Raw genomic sequence first — 26173 nt, forward strand, 5'->3', positions numbered from 1 at the left:
AGAAGGAGGCCATTCAACCCTTTGAATCAATGTCAGCACTCAGAACATTCCCAACAGTCCCATTCCCCCATTCATTTCTTTGTGTTCTATTCTCTCTCATGCCCATGAATTACCCTCTGATTTTTCTGATCCTCATTGGCATGAGGGACAATTTATGGCAGCCAATTAACCAACCAACATCCCAACTTTTGGCATGTGGGAAGAGACTGAAGCATCTGAGCAAAACAAATGCAGGCTGAGGGAGAATGTGCAAACTCCAGACACAGATCACATACAATATCAGGATTGGATTCAGGACACTGGAGCAGTGAAGCAGTTGCCCTTCCTGCAGAGACACTCAGTTGTGCACATATAGGCTAAATGAATTGGGGATGGGGAGTACTGTATATGATTAAGACCAAACTGACACTCCTGTGGAGGACAGTGAAAATGAAGCAAGACAATCTGAGGGCTTGAGTTAACATCAAAAGTGAAAGTGGAAATGCTTTGTTTAGATAACAACCTGATGAATCTCAGAATACCTTTCAAGAAGTATCAGCTATTCAGGAAATCACACATTCAGGCTGTACCTGACCACAGAAATTACTGAAGAAAATGCCTTTTAAATTAAAGATATATTGATGTGTAATGTTGCTAGGCTTGTGGACAGGAATTTTGTAGTCATTTTAGGAGTTTAATAAATTTATTTTTTGAAGCCATTCCTTTGTTTGAAAAAGACCTTTTGTATTGTATCTCAATGGCATGAAGCAAAATACCCGTTACAATGAAAACATGATACACTTGAGTAAAGAGAATCTGAGAGATAGTATCTTTCATAATTTTTACAGTTATTAAGAAAGCTAAATTTGTAGGCTTCTAGTTTCTGATTTCAACCCAGTGATTCAGTGCTTCTTGCCCAGTGAATACTTTCCTTTCTTGTTCCAGATCTGGATCATGCAAGTAGTAAAACAGAAGAAGGCTGCGAGGATTATTCCATAGACCTAGAGTGACAACAGAAACTAAATGTTAAAGACCACTTTAAAAAATAAGCTCCCATCCTACTTCCTTTTTCTCAACTTGCAAACCTTAACAGGAACAGCAATATCATCCTGAAGAAGACTATGCTTGTTAAACCATCAAAATAAGTGTCGATGACCCAGCCTTTAAACAGTGTTGATGTTACAGTGCCTTCAACAAATGTCAAAGACACAGTGCATTCAACAAGTGTCAATGCCCCGGTGGCTTTGACAAGCTGTTATAATCATATATAATCATATAACCATTCACGGAGCGGAAACAGGCCATGTCGGCCTTTCGAGTCCACACCGGTTCAATGGAACAATTCCACTAGTTCAAACCTCCCGCTCTCTGAACATGTTTTGTTTCCCCCAAGTAAGAAAACAGGGAGTTGTGAAAACTATTCATATGAAAGGATATTTCTCTGGAAGCAACTTGACAATGATTAGTGAATTTTGGCTCAGTCTCTCACATCTTCTTCGTGATTACTTCTGTACATCAGTTTAAAAGTCTGGACTCTTGGTGAATTTCTATTGCTGCTGGTCTGCGACATAACAAATCAAATAACTGACTATCACATTAACGGAATCCTTCAAGATCCGGGAACTACTAAGAACCTCAAAATCAGACTAATACTTATTGATATTTCCAAGGGCAATTCATTCATTCTTTCAAGTGTTAAAGCGATAGCAGCAATTTTCCTACACTTAAAATTAAATCACAATTTAAAAAAGCACATACTGATTTTAAAAATAAATTTAAAGATACAAATTGATAAAATACAATAATACATTAAAAAAATTTCCCTCGGATGTTTATATAAGAGGGATAATGGACAGTTTCTGCCCATCTGCCAGGCCTTTAGTTCTAGAATGATGCCAGCTTGGGACATGGCCATTCTGTGTTCCCACATTGCAGCATGACCCCATTGGCCCAAGAGCAACATTGTAAGGTGGCAGACTCCCACTCTACACACTGAAGGATTACCTGAAGTGATGCAAGGACCTGAAATGAGCATGCACAACCTTTAAAAAGAATCAATTATTTTTTTCCTTTCCAAGATGAAGTTTAAAAAAAATACATGAATTTGCTAAAATAAATGTTGCAAATTCATGTCTTATTATTAATACTACTAATTCTCTTGTGATAACAAAAGACTTAATGTGCATTGCTGCACTTTCAGATAGGATACTATACCAAGGAATGTAGAAGAACAAATCTTATAATCCAGTCCAACATTTATCTTTCCATCAATATCACTTAAAAAGACTCCAGTTACTGTGGCATTGTTTAATCTCAACCATCAGCAGAAGAGTGAGAAATTGATGACCCTACTTCTTTCAGTGTGCTTTCAGCTATGTACATTAATGGTGAGTACACATGCAACTTAACACTCGTTATCAATCGACAGCAGTACCACCAAAACTAGATACTGAACGGAACCTATTTTTTCAATTTACGATGGGTTTGTTGGAACATAACCCCATCATAAGTAGAGGAGTACCTGTAGTTTGCCCACCATTAATGTAAGGTTCACTGGTCTATAATTCCCAGGATTCACCTTCTTACCTTTTTAAAACAAGGGGATCACATTTACCATTCTCCAATCCTCCAGCACCTCTCCTGTGGCCAAGGAGGATGCAAAGATCAATCTCTTCCCTCCTTTCCCATAGCAACCTGGGGTATATCTTGTCCAGTCACAGGGACTTATCAATCCTAATGTTATTAAAAAGATCCAGCTCTTTCTCTTTCTTAATCTCAACATGGTCCAGAACATAAGTTTGTTCTATTCTGACCTCATCTTGACCAAGGTCCTTTTCTATGGTGAATACTGAAGCATTCATTTAGGACCTCCTGAACCTCCTCTGCCTCCAGGCTCATGCTGCTCACTTTATCCTTATGTGGCCCTTCCTTCACTCTCATCATCCTTCTGTTCTTCAAATACACATTGAAACCCTTGGAGTTCTCCTTAATCTTACCTGCTAAGGCCTTCTCATGCCCCCTTTCTTAAATTTCTTCCTGGCTACCATATAATTCTCGAGCCATTCTGTTTTTTGCTTACTAAATCTAATGTATGCTTCCTTCTTCCTCTTAACTAGATGCCTCACCTGTTTTGTCAACCACGGTTCTCTTTTCCTGCATTCAAAATGAGAATTTAAAACTCAAAGCTTTGGATAACCAAGTTTGAGTGTAAGCCATCATTATCGGCAAAGCAACTTGGGAGAAGTTAGAAGGTAGGCAGCAGAGTTCTGGATGACTTCAACTTTACAGACAGTAGAAAGTGTGAGGTCAGTCAGAGGTGCAGTGGAATAATCAAGTCAATTCAGTGGCTGATTTTAGAATCTTTCCCGAGTATAATATTGTCAATATTTATAACATCTATATTTAGCCAGCCCATTTCGAGATATTTCTATGAACCTTAATGTGTTGTGCTATTTCAATGTTCTTTTCCAAACTGCACATATTTATTCTTGCTCTTCATCCCATAATCGTATCACCTCAAATTTCTCAATGTCAAATTTCATCTGACTTGTAACTGACTGTCTCTGTCCTCAGAAAACCATTTACAGGCTTTCTCATAGCTGAACCACCTTTTAATGTTGATGTCACTTGAAAACTTTGCTAATTCTTATTCCAAATTAAAATGAGTATGAACATAGTTAATACCTGATTATATTATGTGTAAATTGTGAAAAGCAATATAATAAACAGTGGTATTAAAATATATATTTTTCTCTTTTTCTCGCCTTATCCAACTTTCCTTTCTGCATTCATAATGATTAAAAAAAATTCTCACATGACATCTTATGAATCATCTAATCATCAGATCTTCTATCCTGATTTAGAAACAAAATAAAGTTTTCTTGATTAATTAAAAAAACACTTTTATGGCACTACTCTTTTCTCTAATAATATGGGAGAATATCACCCACAGTCACAAAGATGGTAGCCCCACCCTCACTGAAGAATCTTTTGACACTGAATGTCCTGAGCTGTGGATCCACCTTAGTCTTAAGGATTTCAGAATGTAGGAATTTACCAATGTCATATCTAAAGTAAATCACAAAATTCTGTAGACTCTGTAGTAAAAACACAAAATGCAAAGACAAAGATACATAACTGACATTTTGGGTTTGAACCCTTCATCAATGCTTTATCTAACATGTTTTATAACAACGTAATAGGAGGATGTTCAGCACACTGGTTCCTGTATTCTATTCTCCACCTCAGACTGGGCACCTATCCATTGTGGACTCTCACTCTGGCCCTGGCGGCTTAAAGGATTGAACCTCTGTCGTGAGCTCTCACTCTGGTCCCTTTCACTTTCCCCTTCCCCCCCCCCTCCGATTTACCACCTCACCCATTCCTCCCTTGAATCCTTCCTACCCTCCACCTCCTGATCCACCCCACCCTCCTCCCTATGACACCCTCCACCCCATTGACCCTCCACCCCACTCCAACCACTACCAGGTTTTTATCACCCCCTCCAACTTTCCTTTCTCAGTGAGAGAATGCTCTGTCCTCAGTTGAGGCACCATTCACCCACACTTCAGGAGGGTTCCACACATGCCATGAATTCTTCTTCTATCAGCTCTGTCTCTGTGCCTAGTTCTACAACCATAATTCTCTGTTCCCAATGCAGACCCCTTCTCCCACCTTAAATCTTCTTCCTCCTGGACACCTCATCCCAACCTTCTGCCTGCTCTGGACTTTTATATTTCCCACTACCGCCAAGATATTGACCATCTTGATTTCACCACTCCCCTCACTCATTTTAATCTCAACCCCTTGGAACGCCTTGCCCAATACTCTCTCTGCACTAATCCCAACCTCACCATCAAACCCACAGACAAGGGTGGTGCTGACCTCTATCTGGCCAAAACCAGATGACAACTCTCAGACACCTCCTCCGACTAACCCCTTCAACAGAACTCAACCAAAACTCATCAAACCTCTGCCTCATGCACCATCTCTGAATTCATCACTTCTGGTCATCTTCCCATCCCATACTGCCAGTTCTACCTCCTATGGAATAACCACAAACCCAGTTGCCACAATAGACCCATCATTTCCATGTTCCTGCCCTACCAAACTGGTATCTGCTTACTTTGACCATTTTGTCCTCCTGGTCCAGTCCCTTCCCACCTACATCTGCGATACTTCACATGCCCTCCATCACTTCAACAACTTCCAATTCTTTCTGGACCACTTCATCTTCACCATGGACATCAATCACACTCCACCTCCATATCCCATACCAAAGGCCTCAAAGCCCTTTGTTTCTTCCTTGACAACAGATCCAACCAGTCTCTCTCTACCACCACCCTCCTCCAGCTGGCAGATCCTGTCCTCACCCTCAAAAACATATTCTTTAAATCATCCTAATTTCTACAGATCAAAGGGGTAAGCATGGATACATGCATGGGCCCCAGCTATGTCTGCCTTTTGTTGACTACATGGAGCAATCAACGCTGCAAGCCAATACAGGCTAGGCTCCTCAGCTCTTGCTTTGCTTCATTGATGATTAATTTGGTGCTGCCTCATGCACCTATGATGAGCATGCTGACTTTATTCATTTAGCTGCCAACTTCCATCCCAACCTTGCATCCACTTGGTCCATCTGTAGTAACACTCTGCCCTTTCTCAATCTCAGGAGACAAACTCTCGACAGGTGTTTCCTACAAACCCACCAACTCCCACAGGTATCTCAACTAAACCTCTTCACACCCTGTCCCCTGTATGGATTCCATTCCTTTCTCACAAAATTCCTTTGATTTCATTGCATTTGCTTCCAGGATGAGGTCTTTCATGCCAGATCATCTAAAATGCCTGCCTTCTTTCAAAACAAATTGGCATTTCCTCTACTTGACCTTCAGCCACATATTCTCCATTACTTGCACATTTTCCCTGGCATCCTCCACTCCCATGTCTACAAGGATAGATTCCCTTTGTCCTCACCCACCACCCCACTGATCTCAACATCCAAAATATCATCCTCCACAATTTCTGCCACCTACTATGTCCTACTATGTGTTCCCAGCACTGGACATATATTCCCCACTCTTGACTTCCATAGCGATCACTCCCTCCAAGATTCCCTTGTCCACTCCTCCCTTCCAACCAATTGACTCCTTGGCACCTACCCCTGTGAATGCAGGAAGTGTTACACTTGTGTCCATACCTCCTCCCTCACCACCATTCAGGGCTCCAAACAATCTTTCTAAATGAAGCAAACTTCACTTGTGAATCTGCAGGGATCATCTACTGCATCTGATGCTCCCATTGTCGTCTCCTCTACATTAGAGAGAGAGAGTGCAGATACAGACTGGCAGATTGCTTCATAGGGCACCTCAGCACAACAGCAGGATCTCCCAGTGGCCACCAATTTCAATTTCCCGTCCCATTCCCATGCCAATATGTCTGTCCACTGTTAGATTGAGACCATCTGCAATTTGGAGGAACAACACCTCAAATTCCATCTGGGTACCCTCCAACCTGAGGGCATTAACATTGACTTTTCTGGCTTCCAATAGTCCCCTTGTCCCCATCCATTCCTATTTCTCTTTTCCCCTCTCTGTCTCTCTCTTTCCTTTTCCCTCTGTCTCCTTTCCTCCAGCTCTGCATTCACACCCTCCCTGATCAATCCTCACCTTATCTCTCTTTCCGCCTTATCCATGTCCACTTATCATCCTTTGTCTGTTGGTCTGTGCTGCGCCCCCTGCTCTTTATTTTCTTTTATTTCAGGTGTCTGTCTGCTTTTTAACTTATACCTTGAAAAAGGTCTCAGGCCCAAAATGTTGGTAATATATCTTTACCTCCAGCAGTTGTCTGTGTTTTACTATAATCACAGCATCTGCAGACTTTTGTGTTTCACTTAGATTTGATCAATTCCATTTGCTTACCTCTCTGTAATCTATTCCCTCTCAGATACCCAACAACTCCCCAATTCTCCTATAAGCAATCAAGCTGCACATCTTTGGAATGTGGAAGAAAGCTGGAGCTTCCAGTTTAAACTCTTGCAGTCATAGGGAGAATGTGCAAAGGGTAGACAGACACAGCACTGGAGATTGAACCTGGGTCACTGGAGCTGTGAGTCAGCAGCATGACTTCCTGTAACACTGTGTTACCTCCATCCTGATAATCACCACCATTGCTCTCATCTCTCAAGTATAATCTCACCTCAGCACCCGGATAGGCTACGTAGCATGTACACTTCAGAGTGTAAAGCACCATCAATAAATATGTGCAAAATAAAATGCATTGCATCTTCAAGTTCAACAGCAGAAAAAAGCTCACATGTTGCATTGTAAACATTGAATTAAAGTTTTACCGTAACAATTCCCAGCAAAATAGTCAGCACTCCAATGATAGCAATAGTGTCAGCGATCTGAGTCTGTATTGCTTGGAGGCAATCCTAATGGATAAAGCACATGCTTATTAAGAAGCTACGGGAGAGATTGGAAAACAGCAAATGTCACACCACTGTTTAGAAAGGATGGAGGCCGAAGGTTGATAACTATAGTGTCATTAACTTAACATCTGTAGTTGGAAAATGCTTGAGCTATCATTAAGGAAGAAATAGCAAGACATCTGGATTGAAATTGTTCCATCAGACAGACGCAGCATGGATTCAGGACAGGCACTTCATGTTTGACAAATTTACTGGAGTACTTTGAGGATATGATGAGCACAGCAAATAGAGGGGAACAGGTGAATGTTGCACACTTGGATTTCCAGAAGGTACCTCATGAAAGATTTATGCAAAGGATAAGAGTGCATGGACTTTGAGATAATGTATGATCATGGATAAAGAACTGGTTATCCAATAGAAGGCAGAGTTGCGATGAAAGCTTTGATGAGTGGAGAGCCGCAGGGACTGCTGGACCTGCAACTGTTCACGGTATACATTTACGATTTAGAAGAGTATTGTGTATCCAGGTTTGATAATGACACTAAATTAAGTGGAAATGCAAATTGTGCAGAGGATGCGGGAGTCTGCCAGGAGATATAAATAGTTTACATGTCTGGGGAAAGGTCAGGCATATGCAATATAATATTGGTACATGAGGGGCCATTCTCTTTGGAAAGAAAAATAAGTCTGTTTATTATTTAAATGGTAAAAGTTTGCCGCATGCTGTTGTGCAGAGGAATTTGGGGAATGCTTGTGTCTGAATCACGAAAGGCTAGTTTGCAGGGATTCAAGAAAGCAAATGGAATGTTGGCCTTCATTGCTGGAGGGGTTGAATTTAAGAGCAGGAAGGTTCTGCTGCAACCGTACGGGGCACTGGGGATGCCTCATTTGGAGCACTCAATGCAGTTCTGGTCTCCTTACTTGTGAAAAGACATCCTAGCTTTTGAGGAGATACAGTGGAGTTTTACCAGGTTGATTCCAGAGATGAGTGTGTTAGCCTTGTAGGAGAGATTGAGTTGCCTGGGACTGTTTTTTTGCCCTGCAGCTGATCATAATAAGTACTTAAATGGAGGTAGATAAAATTTGAAAGATCAGAGAATGAGGACAATGGAGGACTGGTAAATGTATACTGTGAACAGTTGCAGGTCCAGCAGTCCCTGCGGCTCTCCACTCATCAAAGCTTCCATCGCAACACTGCCTTCTATTGGATAACCAGTTCTTTATCCATGATCATACATTATCTCAAAGTCCATGCTCTCTTATCCTTTGCATAAATCTTTCATGAGGTACCTTCTGGAAATCCAAGTGTGGAACATTCATCTGTTCCCCTCTATTCGCTGTGCTCATCATATCCTCAGTGTAGATCAGCTGTGATTGTATTGAATGGTGAGGTAGGTTTGAGAGGCCAATTAGTCTTCTGCTGCACTTATTTTCTTGTAATCTTGTGTGGAATTCTCACCTTTCCTCTCCTGTCCTATCCATGACCAAATGTCACCTTTTGTCTGTTGGTCTGTTCTCCTCCCCATGTTCTTTCTTTCTTTCTCCTCAGCCTTTTAATTCAGGTGCCTGGCTGCTTTTTACATATACCTCGTAGAAGGACTCGGGCCTGAAACATTGGATATATATATATATATAGCTTTACCTCCTATGGAGATACCAAGACCTGCTGAGTTCCTCCAGCATTTCTGTGTTTTGACTACAGTCACATCATTTGCAGACTTTCAAATTTAGTCTCCAAGTATAGCTCAATGCCTTTACAGTGCCAGAGATCGGGACCGGGGTTCAAATCCTGCACTATCTTTAAGGAGTTTGTACATTCTCCCAAAGTCTGCATGGGTTTTCTCTGGGGGCTCTAGTGATTTCCTCCCATTGTTCAAAACATACTGGGAGTTGTAGGTTAATTGGGTGTTAATGTCTTGTAGTGGCCATGCGTAGATATAGTCTGTAGCCCATAATGCTGGACAAGGTCTTTATTGGTCTCTATTATCCTAATCATGACTCTTCCCATTGTCTCTAACCCAAGACTAGAGTTTTAATGCTGTAATTAGTTCTAATATTTTGCATACCTTATGAGGTTCATGATCTGGAAAGCATGTTTCATTCTCAACTTGTCTGTAGTAGCTGAATGTTGAGTTTTTTCCACAGCAGGAAAACTATAAGACAATAGAAAAGGTTTGATGAAGGGCTCAACCCGAAATGTTGTTTATGTACCTTTATCTTAACCTGCTGAATTTCTCCAGCATTGTGTTTTTAATAGAACAGGTTTACTTAGTTCCAATTGCACTGGGTGCCCCTAGCAATTGTATAAAATATTAGACATAAACAAAACCAGATTACTGTCAAGTTCAAAAATGTACTTTCCAAATTAAAATTAATTTGATCACAATAGAAATTCTTATTAGTGGTTAAGAATGGAATGATTAGAATTCCACTGCCATTCACTCCACTTCTACCCTCGCCCTAAAACTACTTTCCTGCTTCCTCCGTCCCCAGCCTTGACGGTCAGGTAGTTGGCAGATGCAAAATCTCAGCCGTCATTTTTGTTTCATGTGTGACATGAATGTAATATGGTCATAGAGAGCCTGAATAGTCATTTTGTCCCTTGATGTCCCCACAACACACACACACACACACTGTTAGGTCTGCTTTGTTCATGAATGAGTGAGACAAACACCAGGCTGAGTCGAAATCAGGGTTCTTTGTTCTTTATTACCGGATTGTAACACTTGCGACCAACAAAGTTAGTCGGAGAATGCATTCTGCCGTTATCAGCAAAATGGTGATTTTTTATACCCTTGGATACATGCTTAGAACATCATCATATCATTACTTGTCCAATGACTAAAACTGTTGCTATCCTTTCCCTGCTAGCTTCCTGCCTCTCAATCCATCAATGTCTCTCTTATCTTGTAAGTACAAGGATGCATTCTGTTACTCCTTAGTACTGGGTGACTCCTTCTCCGGTCCCATCTCATGATGTTTTACCTAACAGGAGTACAAGGACACCTCCCCTTCTTGTTACTGCCCTGTACAGGGTAACTCCCTACACATTCCCATCTCATGATGTTTTACCTTACAACACACACACACACACACACACACACACACACACACACCCTACCTGTCTCTGGGGTCATGTAATGTAATTCTGGATGGTTATTCCTTGCGGTCATTGACAGTAACACGAATATTCCTACTTGAATATCTCATTGAGGCAGCTAAATGTGCAGCTATAAGAGTGAATATATCGTTTCTCAGTGTATATGCCCTGGCTCAAGGAAACCAGTGCATTTTTATTTGAGCTATACAAAGAGCAAAATTGCAAGGTTCTGCTGTCCTCTTGGGTCATTCATGATTCAAGATTCTGCACTTGACCTGGGTACCTGCACCACAGTTCACAGTGGACAAAACCTCCAAGTGAAGCAGACTGTCATGCAAGAGGAGTGGAATATGGTTAATTCATCAGTGTTCTTCTAGAAAATAGCTCATAAAAATGACTGGCATTCTGAATTTGAATCCTGAAAACTTAAAGCTATAGGGAATAGCATCAGGTCCAAACCATGATATTTTGCTGCTACTGATGATGCTACTTTTGCATCTTAATATAATTAGTTTACTGCAATTTTCTGCAATATTGATGGTTTTCTATTGCAAAGAATTTGGGACAAAGTGCTGCTAATGGCGGGTCCTACAAGTACTTGCTCATGCAGTCCATGACTTAGAGAAATGGTAGCTGTTACACCTGAGGTACTATGTCATGGACCTGTCTATGGTTGTGGAACTATATTTACAAACCCTGACATTTCTAGTCCACAATCGAGAACACCTATTTTTGTCACATCACTAGACCATCTGCTTCAGTAAACCTACAGCGTAGGGGTAGGTTTTCCCTTGCATTCAATTAAAATTCATCTGGTGCCTGAACAGAGATAGATTATAAAGTAAATTAATTCTTGATAGGGAGGAACCCTTCATTATTCCCTCCCTGTGTAACTGTCCATCATGCCCACATTACTCGTTGACTACAAAAGAAGAGATTCAAACTCTCCTGACTCAATGGGAATTGGTTGGGTGGTGGGAAGTGAGAACAAGCAAAGAGATATAGATTTCTATATTCCATATTCACTCTTCTTCTGAGGAGGAAATGAGGACACCTGGTAAGGAATTTAAATTGAGATCCAATGACTATTGCTTTAATTGATGGCCTGAGTGAGAAGTCTTGTAGATATGGTGCCAATTGAAGATGATGTAATGAAGATCTAACGGTCAGAATGTTTAGCTATTTTAAAGAGTTTTGGAAACAATTGGAGTGAACATTATTGAGATATTTCCATGAACTATTTTGTGACTGGCAAACAAACCATTATTTCTTGCTGGAAACCAACCACCCACTGTTCAGTATTTGGTTGGACAGGTGTCTTTTTCCATTTAGTGGTAGCCTGGAATTGGACCAGAAATGGTGAGTTCAGCATGGTTTGATGTTTGACTCTTCTCCCATCTCTGCATACTTACTTTTGTCCTCTTGGTTAAAGTCATGGAAGTCAGTGGGTGGCAGTGAGATTCATTGTTGCCAGGGCTGCTAAACCTTTGCAAAATTCCTCAGTGTAAGTGGAATGTAAATATAATGATCTGCATTCCTATACCCATTCTTTTGTGCAGAACATTACCTTTATAGTCCAACAAAAACTATTTGTTGCAACTGCGAGGCAGGGTGTCTTCTACAGTTGTGCCAAAAAGTTGGAGATAAACAGTCCTATGCATGCTGCATAGTTTTGGCAATAAGGAGCCATTCTCTAATAGGTTTATGGGGTTTATATCAAAATGTTAACAAAGAAAGATAAGGCAAAAGTGAGAGAAGCAAAGGAAAACATAGAAAATTGATGCAGCAGTCTTTTATTGATAGTTGCCACCAGTAATGCCCAGAATAGCATCCCAGACAAGAATTTCAGTAGAATGGAAAATACTTTGTTATCTTTTTTTCCATTTGCTGTTATTAAACTGCAAACTCACACCAGTCTTTCAGCAGTTGGAATTTTAATATAGCTATTTACAACAGAGGCAAACAATACTAAAGATAAATTTAGTACTTGAATTTGATCGGATGAAGCTTACTTAATGAAATGGTTCAGCTGCCTACTTCCATGTATTCCTCATTGCCAGAAGTACCTTGGAGCAATTTCTGCCCCACTGCAGTAACCACTAGAAGTGCAAAAAGAGCCAATGTATGTCCATTATCAGACTTCCTGCTGGAACTTTGGTCACATTAGGCTGGGAAACCTGAAGAAGTTGCATGACTTCTTCATAATATTTAATCTATTAGCTGGTAGGTGGCTTGGAGATCTTTTGATCATCCATAAGTTATCTCCTGATCACTGGACCAGGAGGATACTGATAACAATTAGTTAATTTTCGAAGCCCCTTCTCCACCTACTCGTTGCTTGTCTGCATTCCTAATGGCTTACCCTGCACAGGGTGAATCATCAACTGTCTTTCAAGTGGTCATAGGTTTTACCATGCTGTGATAAGGCTTGTCTTGGTGTCTAATTACTCTTGACTTCAGGATGGAATATCTAAATCAGTGTTTTATTGCCATATACTGTTCTGCAAAGTTGTTTTTTAAATGAGAGAATGAGTTAAATTAAAGCAAGGAATGGAGAATTTGTGCTCTAAACTCTTGTTCCTCTTAGTGCCAAACATTCTTGGCAAGTATTGGCAAGACAATCGTTTATGTGGCAGCTCTATTCTACTTCTACAACTGCAAACACAAATAGTAGCCTACCAGATTCTAATGGCAGTACAGACTCACAGAACACCACTTAACTTTCAGCTGGCACAGTGCGAGGCATCAATGAGATACACAAACATCTGTGGCTATTTACTGTTAGGAAAAGTTTCCTTGGGTTTGTTCCCAAGTGCCTTCACAAATCTACTCCCTGATGGAAGTAAGATATAGAAGAATGCTGACACTCCATTGTTTTGCCTGATTAAAGCTGGGTTCCTTGTGACAGACATGCTGAAGCTTTGCCAGAATTTAATGCAACTGGTTGAATTCTATCCAAGCACTAAAACTATGCTTACCATTAAAAAAAACTGTTTGATCCTACGGTATGATATAAATTATTGCTCCCTTGACTTTGCAATGCGATAAAACTGAATTTCTATCACACGTGAATGACCTCTCCAGCTATGAAAACAATGATCTAGCATTTAGAGATGTACAGAGAGATCCTGCAAAACAGTTTACAGTTTGGAAGAAATCTGAGGCAGAATAACTTAAGAATTGTTCTTTCAGTCATGCATCCAGTCTTTTCCTTACTTGATTTTGGCTTTGGGTCTTTATTCAGAACATTGAAAAATGAAGATGTTGGCAAAGGCTCAGCTTCTCATAAAATACAGTGATATATGGATGTAGAGAATCAGGGAAGGTCTTTGCAGGCTGGTTAACTCCTGATTCTATTCAGTTCTACTAAAGTTAGAATAGTTTTAGAAGAATTAATTCAGGAGAGGGAGTTAAATATGTGTTGTTGACGAGAGAGATCACCATTTTCATCATGTTGAAATGCACATCTAGAATTTCCACAGTACATAATGAACACTGACATACAACTGGAGCATTGTTCAAGGTCTTTTCAGTGTTCATTTCTGTTGGATTGTTCACCATCTTGGTGTGTATGTATGTGTGTTTGTTTTATATTTAGTGTATTTGGAAGGAACTGAAGGACATGTTTTTTGGGAACTCTGATTTCTTGTACCTGATTTAGTTAAATAAATGTCAAATTTCCATTCACACCAAGATTGAAATTGGAAAGAAATAATAAATGAGTGAAACATATATAGAGGTTGATTCACACAACAATGATGACCCTCCATGCTATATTGTGCTGCCCTACCATTCTTGCTCTTCATTCCCTAATGGAAACAATTTTTCACATCATTTAAATAAAACTGTTTTCATTTTGCCTAAGAATTATATTCAGGATTTCTTTTAGCTGCAAGTAATTTTTAGGGCTAAGTATAGATGCCTGAGAATATTTTCATTGTTGAATACCTTTTTCTAATCCTAAACTGAAATTGGCAGATTGACCCTATTACAGCACTTATTGTGGGTCCTTGAAAATGCTTTGCCACCTCAACATTGACCAGAGATCAGAGGGTCTCCTTGCTATTTATGGCTCAACTACCTAATACACGAAAACCAACAAGGTCGGGTCAGATACAGCAATGAGCTCTCTGAACCCTTCTCCATTAACAATGGCGTGAAGCAAGGCTGCGTTCTCGCACCAACCCTCTTTTCAATCTTCTTCAGCATGATGCTGAAACAAGCCATGAAAGACCTCAACAATGAAGACGCTGTTTACATCCGGTACCGCACGGATGGCAGTCTCTTCAATCTGAGGCGCCTGCAAGCTCACACCAAGACACAAGAGCAACTTGTCCGTGAACTACTCTTTGCAGACGATGCCGCTTTAGTTGCCAATTCAGAGCCAGCTCTTCAGCGCTTGACGTCCTGTTTTGCGGAAACTGCCAAAATGTATGGCCTGGAAGTCAGCCTGAATAAAACTGAGGTCCTCCATCAGCCAGCTCCCCACCATGACTGCCAGCCCCCCCACATCTCCATCAGGCACACAGAACTCAAAACGGTCAACCAGTTTACCTATCTCGGCTGCACCATTTCATCGGATGCAAGGATCGACAACGAGATAGACAACAGACTCGCCAAGACAAATAGCGCCTTTGGAAGACTACACAAAAGTGTCTGGAAAAACAACCAACTGAAAAACCTCACAAAGATTAGCGTATACAGAGCCGTTGTCATACCCACACTCCTGTTCGGCTCCGAATCATGGGTCCTCTACCGGCATCACCTACGGCTCCTAGAACGCTTCCACCAGTGTTGTCTCCGTTTCATCCTCAACATTCATTGGAGCGACTTCATCCCTAACATCGAAGTACTCGAGATGGCAGAGGCCGACAGCATCGAATCCACGCCGCTGAAGATCCAACTGCGCTGGGTAGGTCAAGTCTCCAGAATGGAGGACCTTCGCCTTCCCAAGATCGTGTTCTATGGTGAGCTCTCCACTGGCCACCGTGACAGAGGTGCACCAAAGAAGAGGTACAAGGACTGCTTAAAGAAAGCTCTTGATGTCTGCCACATTGACCACCGCCAGTGGGCTGATATCGCCTCAAACCGTGCATCTTGGCGCCTCACAGTTCGGCGGGCAGCAACCTCCTTTGAAGAAGACCGCAGAGCCCACCTCACTGACAAAAGGCAAAGGAGGAAAAACCCAACACCCAACCCCAACCCACCAATTTTCCCCTGCAACCACTGCAACCGTGTCTGCCTGTCCCGCATCGGACTTGTCAGCCACAAACGGGCCTGCAGCTGACGTGGACATTACCCCTCCATAAATCTTCGTCCGCGAAGCCAAGCCAAAGAAGAAGAAGACCTAATGCTGTAAACCCATTGAAAGAAAATAAGGAAAATGATTTATATGTTGTCATAGTTACAATACTGTTTCAGAAGAAATGTTGGGCACCCAAACATGACACCCAACTTTTGCACACATTTGCCTTATCCATCCAGTCACAGCCAGGCAGTCACCTGTAACACCATTTCTCAGCGCTTGCACCATAATGTCTAGAATCCATCCAGAGTCGTCCTTTGGAGTCTCTTATTTCTCTTCTACATAGTCTTTCAGAGGTATCATTAGGAAACACTGAATCAGTTTCATGCAAAGAAAGGAACATTTAAATCAGAAGCAGGAGTAGGCCATTCAGTCCTGCAAATCTCGACCACCATTTAATAAAAAGAAACTTGATCTAACTGTGTCTTCGGTTTTTCACCATTTCTTCAGTAACTGTTCATCCCTATGCTTCAAGCATCTATCTACTTCTACCTCAAAAATATTCCATCTCTGTTTCCACTGCCATTTAAAGAAGAGAATTCCAAAAACCCACAATCCTTGAGAGAAAAATTTTGCATCTTCCGGATCTTAAATGGACAACCCATTTTCAAAGCTTCCAAGTTCCAAGTTCTCCCAAAACAAAGGAAATATCCTCTCCACCTCTATTGACATCAAGATCCTTCAGGATATCATGTGTTTCAAATGCTTCTAAATTCCAATGGTTCAAAGCTCACAGCTTGTACAATATTTTATCATGGGAAAACCAGATATTTCAGTTTTCTGCATGAATTGAATTGAGTACCAACTTTGTCATACCTTTCACTTTTTAAACTGACGCTCTGCTCATCATTGGGATTGAATGAACAGAAATATTGGTAAAACTGATGCCATTTGTTTTGGTACTAATGACAAACTCCAGCATTACTGCAGCAAAGGTTTTATCAAAGTGGAATTAAATGTTGCTAATACTTACAGCTGAGTGAATGTTTAATAAATCCTGCTTTGAAGGGTAGGAGTTATTTCTCATGTAATCAGCATATAGGAAATCGTACACATCCTTTGCTGCATCCTCCACCTGATGGAACAAGTTACCCAAATGTTAAAAGCCAAACATGTGCATACAAAGCCTTCTAGCAACATTTAGGAACTAAAGACACATGGTTTGCTTTGCTGATTTTCTTCCCTGCTCCCACCTCTGATGTAATAGTTCACCTGACTAGGAGTAAAATTGGAGAATTACATGGATCCCAAAAAGCATGAGTGAGTTGATCCTACTTTGTCCATTTTGTTAACTGCAGATGTGAAGTGTAACATAGTGAAGGAAACAAGTTACTTCTAGTGGTACAGGACACCTATTCTAAAAGTTATTTCGCATAATGAGAAAAGTAGACAATTACAGAAGGGAGAAGTCTGGATGTGCATTTTCCAGTTTGCGTATATTGTCACAGTCAACTCTTCCAGACTATTTAGTTCTCACATTTTATTTTAAATAATCTCCCAGTATGGATTGATGTTAGCTTTGTGAACTTGCCAAAGAAAACAGTGGACAAAGTAGATCATATGATGAAACAAATGTTGGAGCATGGAATTGGAATTTGTTGGCAAAGTCGCCAAAGGTCTCTTTGATGATCAACCAAAGCAACTGGTATGGAAAGAATGATGTATATTATATCCCCAAGACCATCATTGCAGTAACACACCGTAATTACTTTGGGCTGTAGGTCACTTCAGTCTTTCAAAATCTTTTCCTCCTTTCTGCCCATATCTTCAAATTAGCCTGGCACCAGATGATTGTCTTCAAATTATACCATGATAAGTACTACTGGGAGCACAGAACCTGATGGACATGCTGTACTACTGGGAGCACAGAACCTGATGGAGGAATTTCTCAAGTGCACTCCAAGGAAGTGGAACTCTTCAGAGTGATGTGGGAAAATGTGGCTGGATAACTGGATGAGCTGAGAATTATCGATCAATACTCTTGAGTTTTAAAAATTTCAGTGGGTGACAAGTCTGTGGTCCTGCTATTGCCATTTGATTGAAAAATGGAGGAAGTTCATGGCCATAAAAATAAATACACTACAAGCCTTTTAAGATTGCTAATGTATTTTGTATTAACCTGGAAGAAGTGCAAGGGTGAAGAACAGAGCTTTCAGGAGGTTTTTAGTTTGGGGTTACTCACTAAATTGCCACTGTCAATATTGAATGCAGCTTGGTGTTCCACACAGCCTTACCAGTAAACTGAGACTGTCTTTCCCCCTGAAACCAGATCATTGACTTCCTCATTGGCAGACCCCAATTAATGCAGATCTCAAACATCACTTTCTCCTTTGTGGCCAATAATAGAGGGGCTACATAAAGACTGTAAGCTTAGTCCCCACTCTACACCCATGACTGCGCAGTCCTGTTCAGCTCCCAACTCAATTTGTAAATTCACTGAGGACCCCACTGTCATTGACTGAATAACTGGAAATGATGAGTAAGAATACAGGATGGAGATCAACAACCTGGATGGGTGGGGCCAGAACAAAAATCTTGGTTTCAATGTCACCAAAACGAAGGAACCTATTGTTGATGTTGGGAAAGAAAGGCTAAGGGATTATGCACCTGTTTGCATTAATAGGAAGGAGATGAAGAGTTAGAATTTTCAAGTTCCTGGGAGTCCATATCTCAGAAGACCTTTGCTGGAACCAGCACACTGAGGCAATTGTAAAGAAAGCACGCCAGTGTCTCTACTTTCTAAGGATTCTGAGGAGATTTAGCATGTTGTCAGATACGCTATCAAGCCTCTGTGGTGAATGTCTACCAAGCTGCCTGACTCCCCCCTCTGGCGAGCCTTGCTGTACTAACATTGGCTGTGCATTATCTCTACTGTTAAGGACACTCCCCTTGGATATAACTGTATATGCATCTATTGTCTTTCATTATTGTACCATGAGTTTCTGTTAATAAAAGCCATGATTATTGTTTGACCACATCGTCTTTGTCTACTTCATCAACTGGCATTCAATTTTATTACCACAGTCAATGTGCAACAACACTGCAATGCCTTGAAGCTGGATGTTTTAGTCAAGGGGATTGACTCCAGTTACATCTGACAGAGACTGCTGGAGACGGAGCCCTTAACTCTAGCCAAAACACTGAGAAGTGCCATGCGGTCCAGTGAAATGCTAGAAACTGAAAAGGAAACATCCAAGAGTGCTGGAACCCCGAAGGAAAGAAAAAGGTGAACTCCTGAAAAATGCTACTTCTGTGATAAGAGCTGGCACCCCAGACAGAAGTGCCTGGCTCGATTTTCTACCTGCAGATATTGTGGGAAACTCGGCCACTCTGCTAAAGCGTGTAAGGCGAAAAGTACTGCCACTGGCAAGAAGAAGAGAAGCACCAAGAAAATGCATCCTGGAGCTGCAGGAATGGAAGACAACTGTGAAAAGGGGGAATCTTCAGATGAGCAGGCTGAATCGATTTCAAGTGACGGCGAGGTGAGATCCCCTGTGATACCTCAATTGACTCCAAAGCTTGAGGGATGTTATGGACTGGAACGGTCAACTACGAAGGGGAAGGTGAATGATGAGACTCTTGATTGTCTAATAGACTCGGAGAGTGCTGACAGCTACATCCATGAGAGAGTTGCCAGAGCCTTAAATTTGCGGAGATATCCAGTGAACCGAAAGATATCGATGGCTTGCAGTGAACTTACAAAAACTGTACGGGACAAGTGTAAAGTTACTTTAAATTTGCAGGGATATTGCCTGGGTGATGTGTGGCTCTTTATTATGCTGGAGCTCTGCGCCCCTGTGGTACTGGGGTTAGCTATTCAATTTCAGATAAACAGTGGTAGTGTTAAATTTTGGTGGGCCACTACCCACACTTACCATCCCCCGCGCTAATTACTGAGGTCTGTCCACATTAAAGATCAAAGCTCCTTCCCTTTTCAGTGATTTATCCCCCGAGTGTCGGCAGATTGCCACTAAGAGCCATTCTTACATCAAAAAAGATCGTGAGTTTATCAAAGCTGAGACGCAGAGATTGCTTAAAGAGGGAGTAATTGAAACCAGTAAGAGTCCATGGCGAGCCCAGGTGGTAGTTGTGAAAAATCATACTAAGAAATGACTGGCTACTGACTACAACCAGACAATCAACCATTACACTAACCTGGATGCCTACCCCCTGCCACGCATCAATGAAATGATTAATTAGATAGTACAATACAAAGTGTACTCCACTATCAACCTCAAAGCAGCTTACCACCAAATCCCCATTTTAAAAAAAAAGGAATGACCCTATACAGCAGGGGTGTCAAACTCAAATTCACGGAGGGCCAAAATTAAAAACTTGGACTAAGTCGAGGGCCGAACTAAATATTTATTGAAAATTTTCAACAACATCTGCATGTTTTCTCTTCTTTCAACATATGTAATGTTAAACTTTAGGATATAACTTTAGGAGGATAATGTAACAGGTCAGGAGTAGGTAGCTCAAGTTCACCCTTTGCTTGACCTGAGGGAAACATATTTGGTCCCTGTGGAGATGTTGTCAGCATTCACAGGCTGTGTCCATTTTGGCCTGCATCAGGACTCAGCATTTCCTGCTCACTCCTCAGGCTCTAGGCCTCTATTCACCCTCGACCCACCATCCCTCTACCTGACCAGTCCTTTACCCAACCTCTACTCACCCCTCACTCCACTCGCTCTGCCTCTACCCACCCCATCCTATACATGCCCCTCTACTGCCTCTCCCCTCAACCTGTTCCTCCCTCTACCCCTCTCACCCTCTAATCACCCGTCCCCTACTCGCCCTGCCCCTCCCCTTTTACCTCTTCCCTATCCACCCCTCCTTCTACTCATCCCTCCCTCTAACTGCCCCTCGCACCACCATAACTTCCCCTGCCCATTACTCCTCACCTACACCCTCTGCCCACCCCTGCTTACCCACCCACTTAGGCCCAGTGCGCTGCCGATCAGCCTTTGTGGACAACCACTATCTCTCTCTTCACATGCATGGCCGAACCAGCCGTCCCTGGGGTCCGCGTGGGTGCAAGCGCTGAAGGCCGTGGCGACCAGGAGAAGTGCGCTCGCGCTGTGGAAGGGCCGTCCGGTGCCAGTCGCGCGGGGCTCGTGCTGCCCGAGGGCCGTGCGCAGCCTGCCATGCCCGTCGCGCCGACAGGAAATCACAGGCGCTCGCCCATCCGCCGCACCGCTCGACAGGTGGGAGAAGTGACTGGTTGTGCAGGGAGCCTTCCAACTGGCTTGCTGGCTGATGACAGCGACAGACTTCTCGTGTTACAATTTCTCGTGTTACTATGGGGAAGGATGTGCAATGAAGGGGGAGGATGGTGGGGGTGACATTACCAAAAAACAGCATTGGCTCTCGCTGCAGGGTGGGCCACCTCTAATACATTTCTGAAATGATCTTGCGGGCCAAATATAATTATATGGCCCGCGGGCCAGAGTTTGACATGTGTGCTATACAGCCTTTGAGGCTGATGGGGGGGGGGTTATAACAGTTTAAAAGGATACCTTTTGGAGTCACTAATGGTGTGTCAGTGTTTCAGAGGGAAATGGATAAGATTGTTAGGACGTATGAGTTACAGGATACATTTCCCTATCTAGATAATGATAATTATCTGGATAATCTGTGGGAAAACACAGGTTGAGCACAACAACAACTTAAAGAAATTTTTAGCAACATCTAAAGAACTCAACCTTACATTTAACAAGGGCAAATGTGTGTTCAGCACGACAGAGCTACCCATTCTGGGCTACATTGTCCGCAAGGGCGAAATCAGCCCCGACCCGGAAAGAATGGCTCCACTTAAGAAGTTACCACCCCCAAATTCAGCAAAAGCCCTTAAAAAGTGTATGGGATTCTTTTCCTACTACTGCAAATGGGTTCGGGACTACGCCATGAAGGCACGCCCTCTGTTTGACACTAAATCTTTTCCTCTCTCTCCAATGACCTTGAAAGGTTTCGAGAGAATTAAAGCTGATATTGCCAAAGCTGCACTCTCGTCCATTGTCGAGGATGTCCCATTCCAAGTGGAAACTGATGTCTCAGATTGTGCCTTGCCATGAACCCTTAATCAAAAGGGCAGACATGTGGCATTCTTCTCCCGCACATTACGCGGACCTGAACTTAAACATCCTGCCATTGAAAAAGAAGCCCAGGCTATGATTGAAGCTGTTCGCTACTGGAGACACTTTCTAGATGGCAGAAAATGTACCCTTGTCACTGATTAGAAATCTGTAGCCGACACGTTCAGTACTCAACACAAAAGTAAAATCAAGAACGATAAGATGGCACGCTGGCGAATAGAACTCTCAACTTATAATTATGAGATCCACTACAGACTGGGCAGGTTAAATGATCCCTCTGACGCATTGTCACGATCTGCTGCTGGTGCTCAGCTGAAGGGGCTAAAAGAGATCCATAGCTGACTGTGCCACCCAGGAGTCACGAGATTCTACTTAAGGGCTAACAACCTTCCTTACTCTCTGGAAGAAGTCAGGAAACTGACTAAAAGCAGTCCTGTTTGTGCAGAATGCAAACTGCAAAACTTCAAAGCTCCAAAGGCCACTCTCATCAAGGCAACCTGACCTTTTGAGAGGATTAGCTTAGATTTTAAAGGGCTGTTACCTTCCAACAAAAATATATATTTCCTTACTGTAATTGACAAATATTCCAGGTTTCCCTTTGCTATACCCTGCTGTGACGTCTCGTCAGCGTCTATCATTAAGTCACTTGACAGAATTTTCAGCATTTTTGGTTTTCCCAATTACATTCATACCGATAGAGGCTCAGCATTCATGAGCACTGAACTGTGTGAGCCCTGCTACGAAAGGGGATTGCCACCAGCCGCACCACGAGCTACAACCCACAGGGCAATGGGCAGGTTGAAAGGGCTAATGCTACAGTCTGGAAGACTGTTAATCTTGGTTTAAAAACACATGGTTATCCTGTTACCCGGTGGCAGGAGGTGCTGCCTGAGGCACTACATTCTATTCGGTCTTTATTGGGTACTGCAACAAATCAAACACCTTATGAACATATGTTTGCCTTTCCTAGGAAATCAGGAACTGTGATGGACTGGCCAGCCTGTTTATCTGAGCCTGGAACCGTGCTGCTGAAGAGCTACACTTGGGCGCGTAAAACAGACCCCCTAGTCCAACCAGTTCAGCTACTGCATACTAACCGCAACTACGCTCATGTTAAATTCCCAGATGGGAGTACTGACACTGTACCCCTAAGAGATCTGCCTCGCCTGGTTTGCCCCTTCCTTGCACCCCTACTCAGAGTGAGCCTGGGAGGTTGAACTCAACCCCCCCAGCCTGTGATCCCTAGTAAGCTTTCAGATGGCCATGCTGAGGCTCCACTGCCTCACGCTGGTGATTCTGGAGTGGGTCCAGAAGCCAGTCCTTCCCACATTACAGACCCAGGACCTGTACCAGTTCCCAAGGTTGCAAAGGAGCCACCTGTTTTGAGACGAAGCACCAGAATTCGTAAACAACCTGGTAGGCTGACATATTCATAAAACATCTCATTATATTTTGATTGCTTGCTAGGTACTGGCATATTTTGGCTGTTAGAGTATCTCAAGGCCAAACATGGTATCCATGTATTGCTTGCTTCAGTCTTTCATAGCAGCTGTCCTTTTGATTTTAACCCTTCTTCTGCTGGGGGGGATGACTGTGGTGAATGTCTGCCAAGCTGCTTGTCTCCCCTCTGGCGAGCCTTGCTTTACTAACATTGGCTGTGCATTATCTCTACTGTTAAGGACACTCCCCTTGGATATAACTGTATATGCATCTATTGTCTTTCATTATTGTGCAATGAGTTTCTGGTAATAAAAGCCATGATTATTGTTTGACCACATCGTCTTTGTCTACTTCATCAACTGGCACTTCAAGGTGCATTATGGAAGATATACTGACTGGTTGAATCAGAGACTGGTTTGGCAATCCAAGTGCGCAGGAATGCAAAAATATGCAGAAGGTAGGAAGCACAAGCCTGATCCTTCACAACCTCTGACTTCCCAACCATTCCAGACATCTATGTGATCCGTTGCCACAAAGAAGGCAGCCAACATCATAAAGGATCCTCAGCACCATGGCCACAACCTTTTCTCACTGCCACCATTGGACAGAAGGTACAGAAGCCTGAAAACCAGCACTTCTAGGTATAAGAATAATCTCTTTCCAATAGCTATCAGTCTCTGTTATCTTTCCTTGGTGCATTAATCATGGATTGCTGACACTATTACGTCACTTTATGCATTGAATTACTGTGAATATTTATTATCTATCATGTATTTATTGTCTCTTTTTAATTTAATTCAATTAGTTTACTTTTATATTTTTTCTTTATAAGTACCTGCTCGACTGCAGCGAGTAAGAATTTCAGACATTGTACATTGTGTATGGCAATTAATTCATTTTCATTATGCTGGAATTTGTCTGCACTGCTTTAATTCTGGATTTGCACTGACAATGAACCTGCTCTCTTATCCAGAACTTAAACCTGGATCAGAATCATTACAAGAGATATCAATACTATTCCAGGACCTGAAGCACCAATTTGACTACACTACACTATCTTAAATTATCAGTATATCTTTCCTCTGCCTGTATGTACAGTGCGGTTTTCATCTTGACCTGTGGCCTACAATAAAGTCTTTTCAAAATGCATCTTCCCTGCTTGGAATCCTTGGACCATGACATTTGCAAATGGAGGAGTAGCATTTGGGATGGCACTGAGAGATTCACATTGATTCATCAGCATCAGAAATAATCCTTGTGTAAGTGGCAGAAGGAGCACATCACTTCACAACCTCCCCCTCCTGCCCCATCTGTGGAAGAGTGCAGTTCCTCCCTTGGCTTCATTTACCATCTCAGAACCCACAGAGATCGAATGATAACGTCATCCTTGATTGAAAAGGAGTGCCTAGGAAGGAGAAGATGGCCGACATTGGTGTCAGTAAGGAGTTATCTGAACTGATTTTGGATAATTATGGAGATCTGTAATCTGGAAAGCAGTATTGCTCAGGAACTGGCATCGGGATAAAGTCAGAAGTTTTATGAATGTCTACCAGAATTTATTAACTACAGAAAATATATGGTTTTACTGTAGCTTTGTCTAACACTGAACATTTAATTCCATTTCAGGACAGGAAAACTTAGAAACCTATACTTTGTAAGCTAAGGTGTTACAACAAAGTATAGACCAAGTTTCATCAAAGCTCAACTTTGTTATTACTGAATTAGATATCAAATAGAGGATAAGAACATTTGATGTCCAATCAGCACCCATCAGTACCTCCTTCTGCCCACTCTGTGCGAGCACTTCAATGTAAAGGTGGATGATGCCTGAAAACTCTGATTGAAAGAATCTCCATGGTTGTCCTTCACATATACTGCCAGAAAAATATTTGAGGAAGTTCTTCATAAAAGGCACATTGCTGTAGTCAGAACTCGTTGAATTGAAGACATATTATTGACATTATTAGGATATTTTGTAAGTGGAGAAAATGACCAAGTATTTCCTGTGGCAGGGTATGATTATAATGTCCAGACAGGTTTGCCTTGGATGGTGAGATTGAAAGCCAAGTAAACAAGTTTGTCACGAACCAAGGATACATGATGTGGTGTATGTCAATACATTAAATTACAGAGAGATATAAATAGATTATGTCAATTGACCTAATCAGTGATAATGTAAGTAGTATTTGCATTCAGCTTCAGGAATGAAGCATAGCTACTAACAAACATTAAGTGAAGTGTGAGCATTTTTGGATCTATTCTGACTACATTAGTGTTGCACAGCTATCTATCCCAGTTTCAGTACGGAGTCAGGTGCTTGGGAGGTGTTTCAATTTTGTGGATGATACAGTATGTTGGAAAAGTGTGACCGATAGGAAGCTTCATCAGGCTGTTGATGCCTACCTCCCCAAAACAAGTTTTGGTTGACTTGTAAAATATCTCCCAGCCTTCACAAAACAAAACTCAAATCAATTTTTGGTTATTAATGATGACCCAGACACCCCAGGGATTTCATTAAATAAAAGCCCGAGCTATTGGCTGAGTGATCACATTAATATGTAATGGATACTGAGGGAAAGCTCTTAGAGTTATGATGACATAAATCAAAGACAGTCTGTATAAGATTAATTGTTTGTCTGCGAGTCACTTCTACAATTTCAGCAGTTCAACCAATAACTTACCAAGTGCTTAATTAATACCAGCTAATCTGCGGCCCACAGACAGACAGGAGTCTGGATGGTGGATGTACACTTAGCTGGCCAATGGAGTTTTCTCTCACTTTTATCTAAGGTGCGGAAATGGAACACTAAGATTCACTGGAAGAC

General features: G+C 41.9%; 1 protein-coding gene across 5 annotated transcripts in view; it reads right to left on the reverse strand.

Moving 5' to 3' along the window:
- Window positions 1-663: 663 nt before the first annotated feature.
- LOC138751571 (tetraspanin-32-like) overlaps window positions 664-26173 on the reverse strand; it is a 73782-nt gene continuing 48272 nt past the window's right edge. For 3 of the 5 annotated variants that reach the window (XM_069914021.1, XM_069914045.1, XM_069914029.1), the window contains 4 exons: window positions 16787-16888; window positions 9475-9561; window positions 7328-7411; window positions 664-980 (listed from right to left, as the gene is read on the reverse strand). In XM_069914021.1, the coding sequence (XP_069770122.1) occupies window positions 882-980; window positions 7328-7411; window positions 9475-9561; window positions 16787-16888 (372 nt within the window). In that variant the 3' untranslated portion in view covers window positions 664-881. The remainder of the gene's footprint in view (window positions 981-7327; window positions 7412-9474; window positions 9562-16786; window positions 16889-26173) is intronic. The other 2 variants (XM_069914030.1, XM_069914036.1) reach the window with 2 other exon arrangements.

Source organism: Narcine bancroftii, chromosome 1 (genome assembly GCF_036971445.1).
Source record: "Narcine bancroftii isolate sNarBan1 chromosome 1, sNarBan1.hap1, whole genome shotgun sequence".
NCBI classification, from domain to species: Eukaryota; Metazoa; Chordata; class Chondrichthyes; order Torpediniformes; family Narcinidae; genus Narcine; species Narcine bancroftii.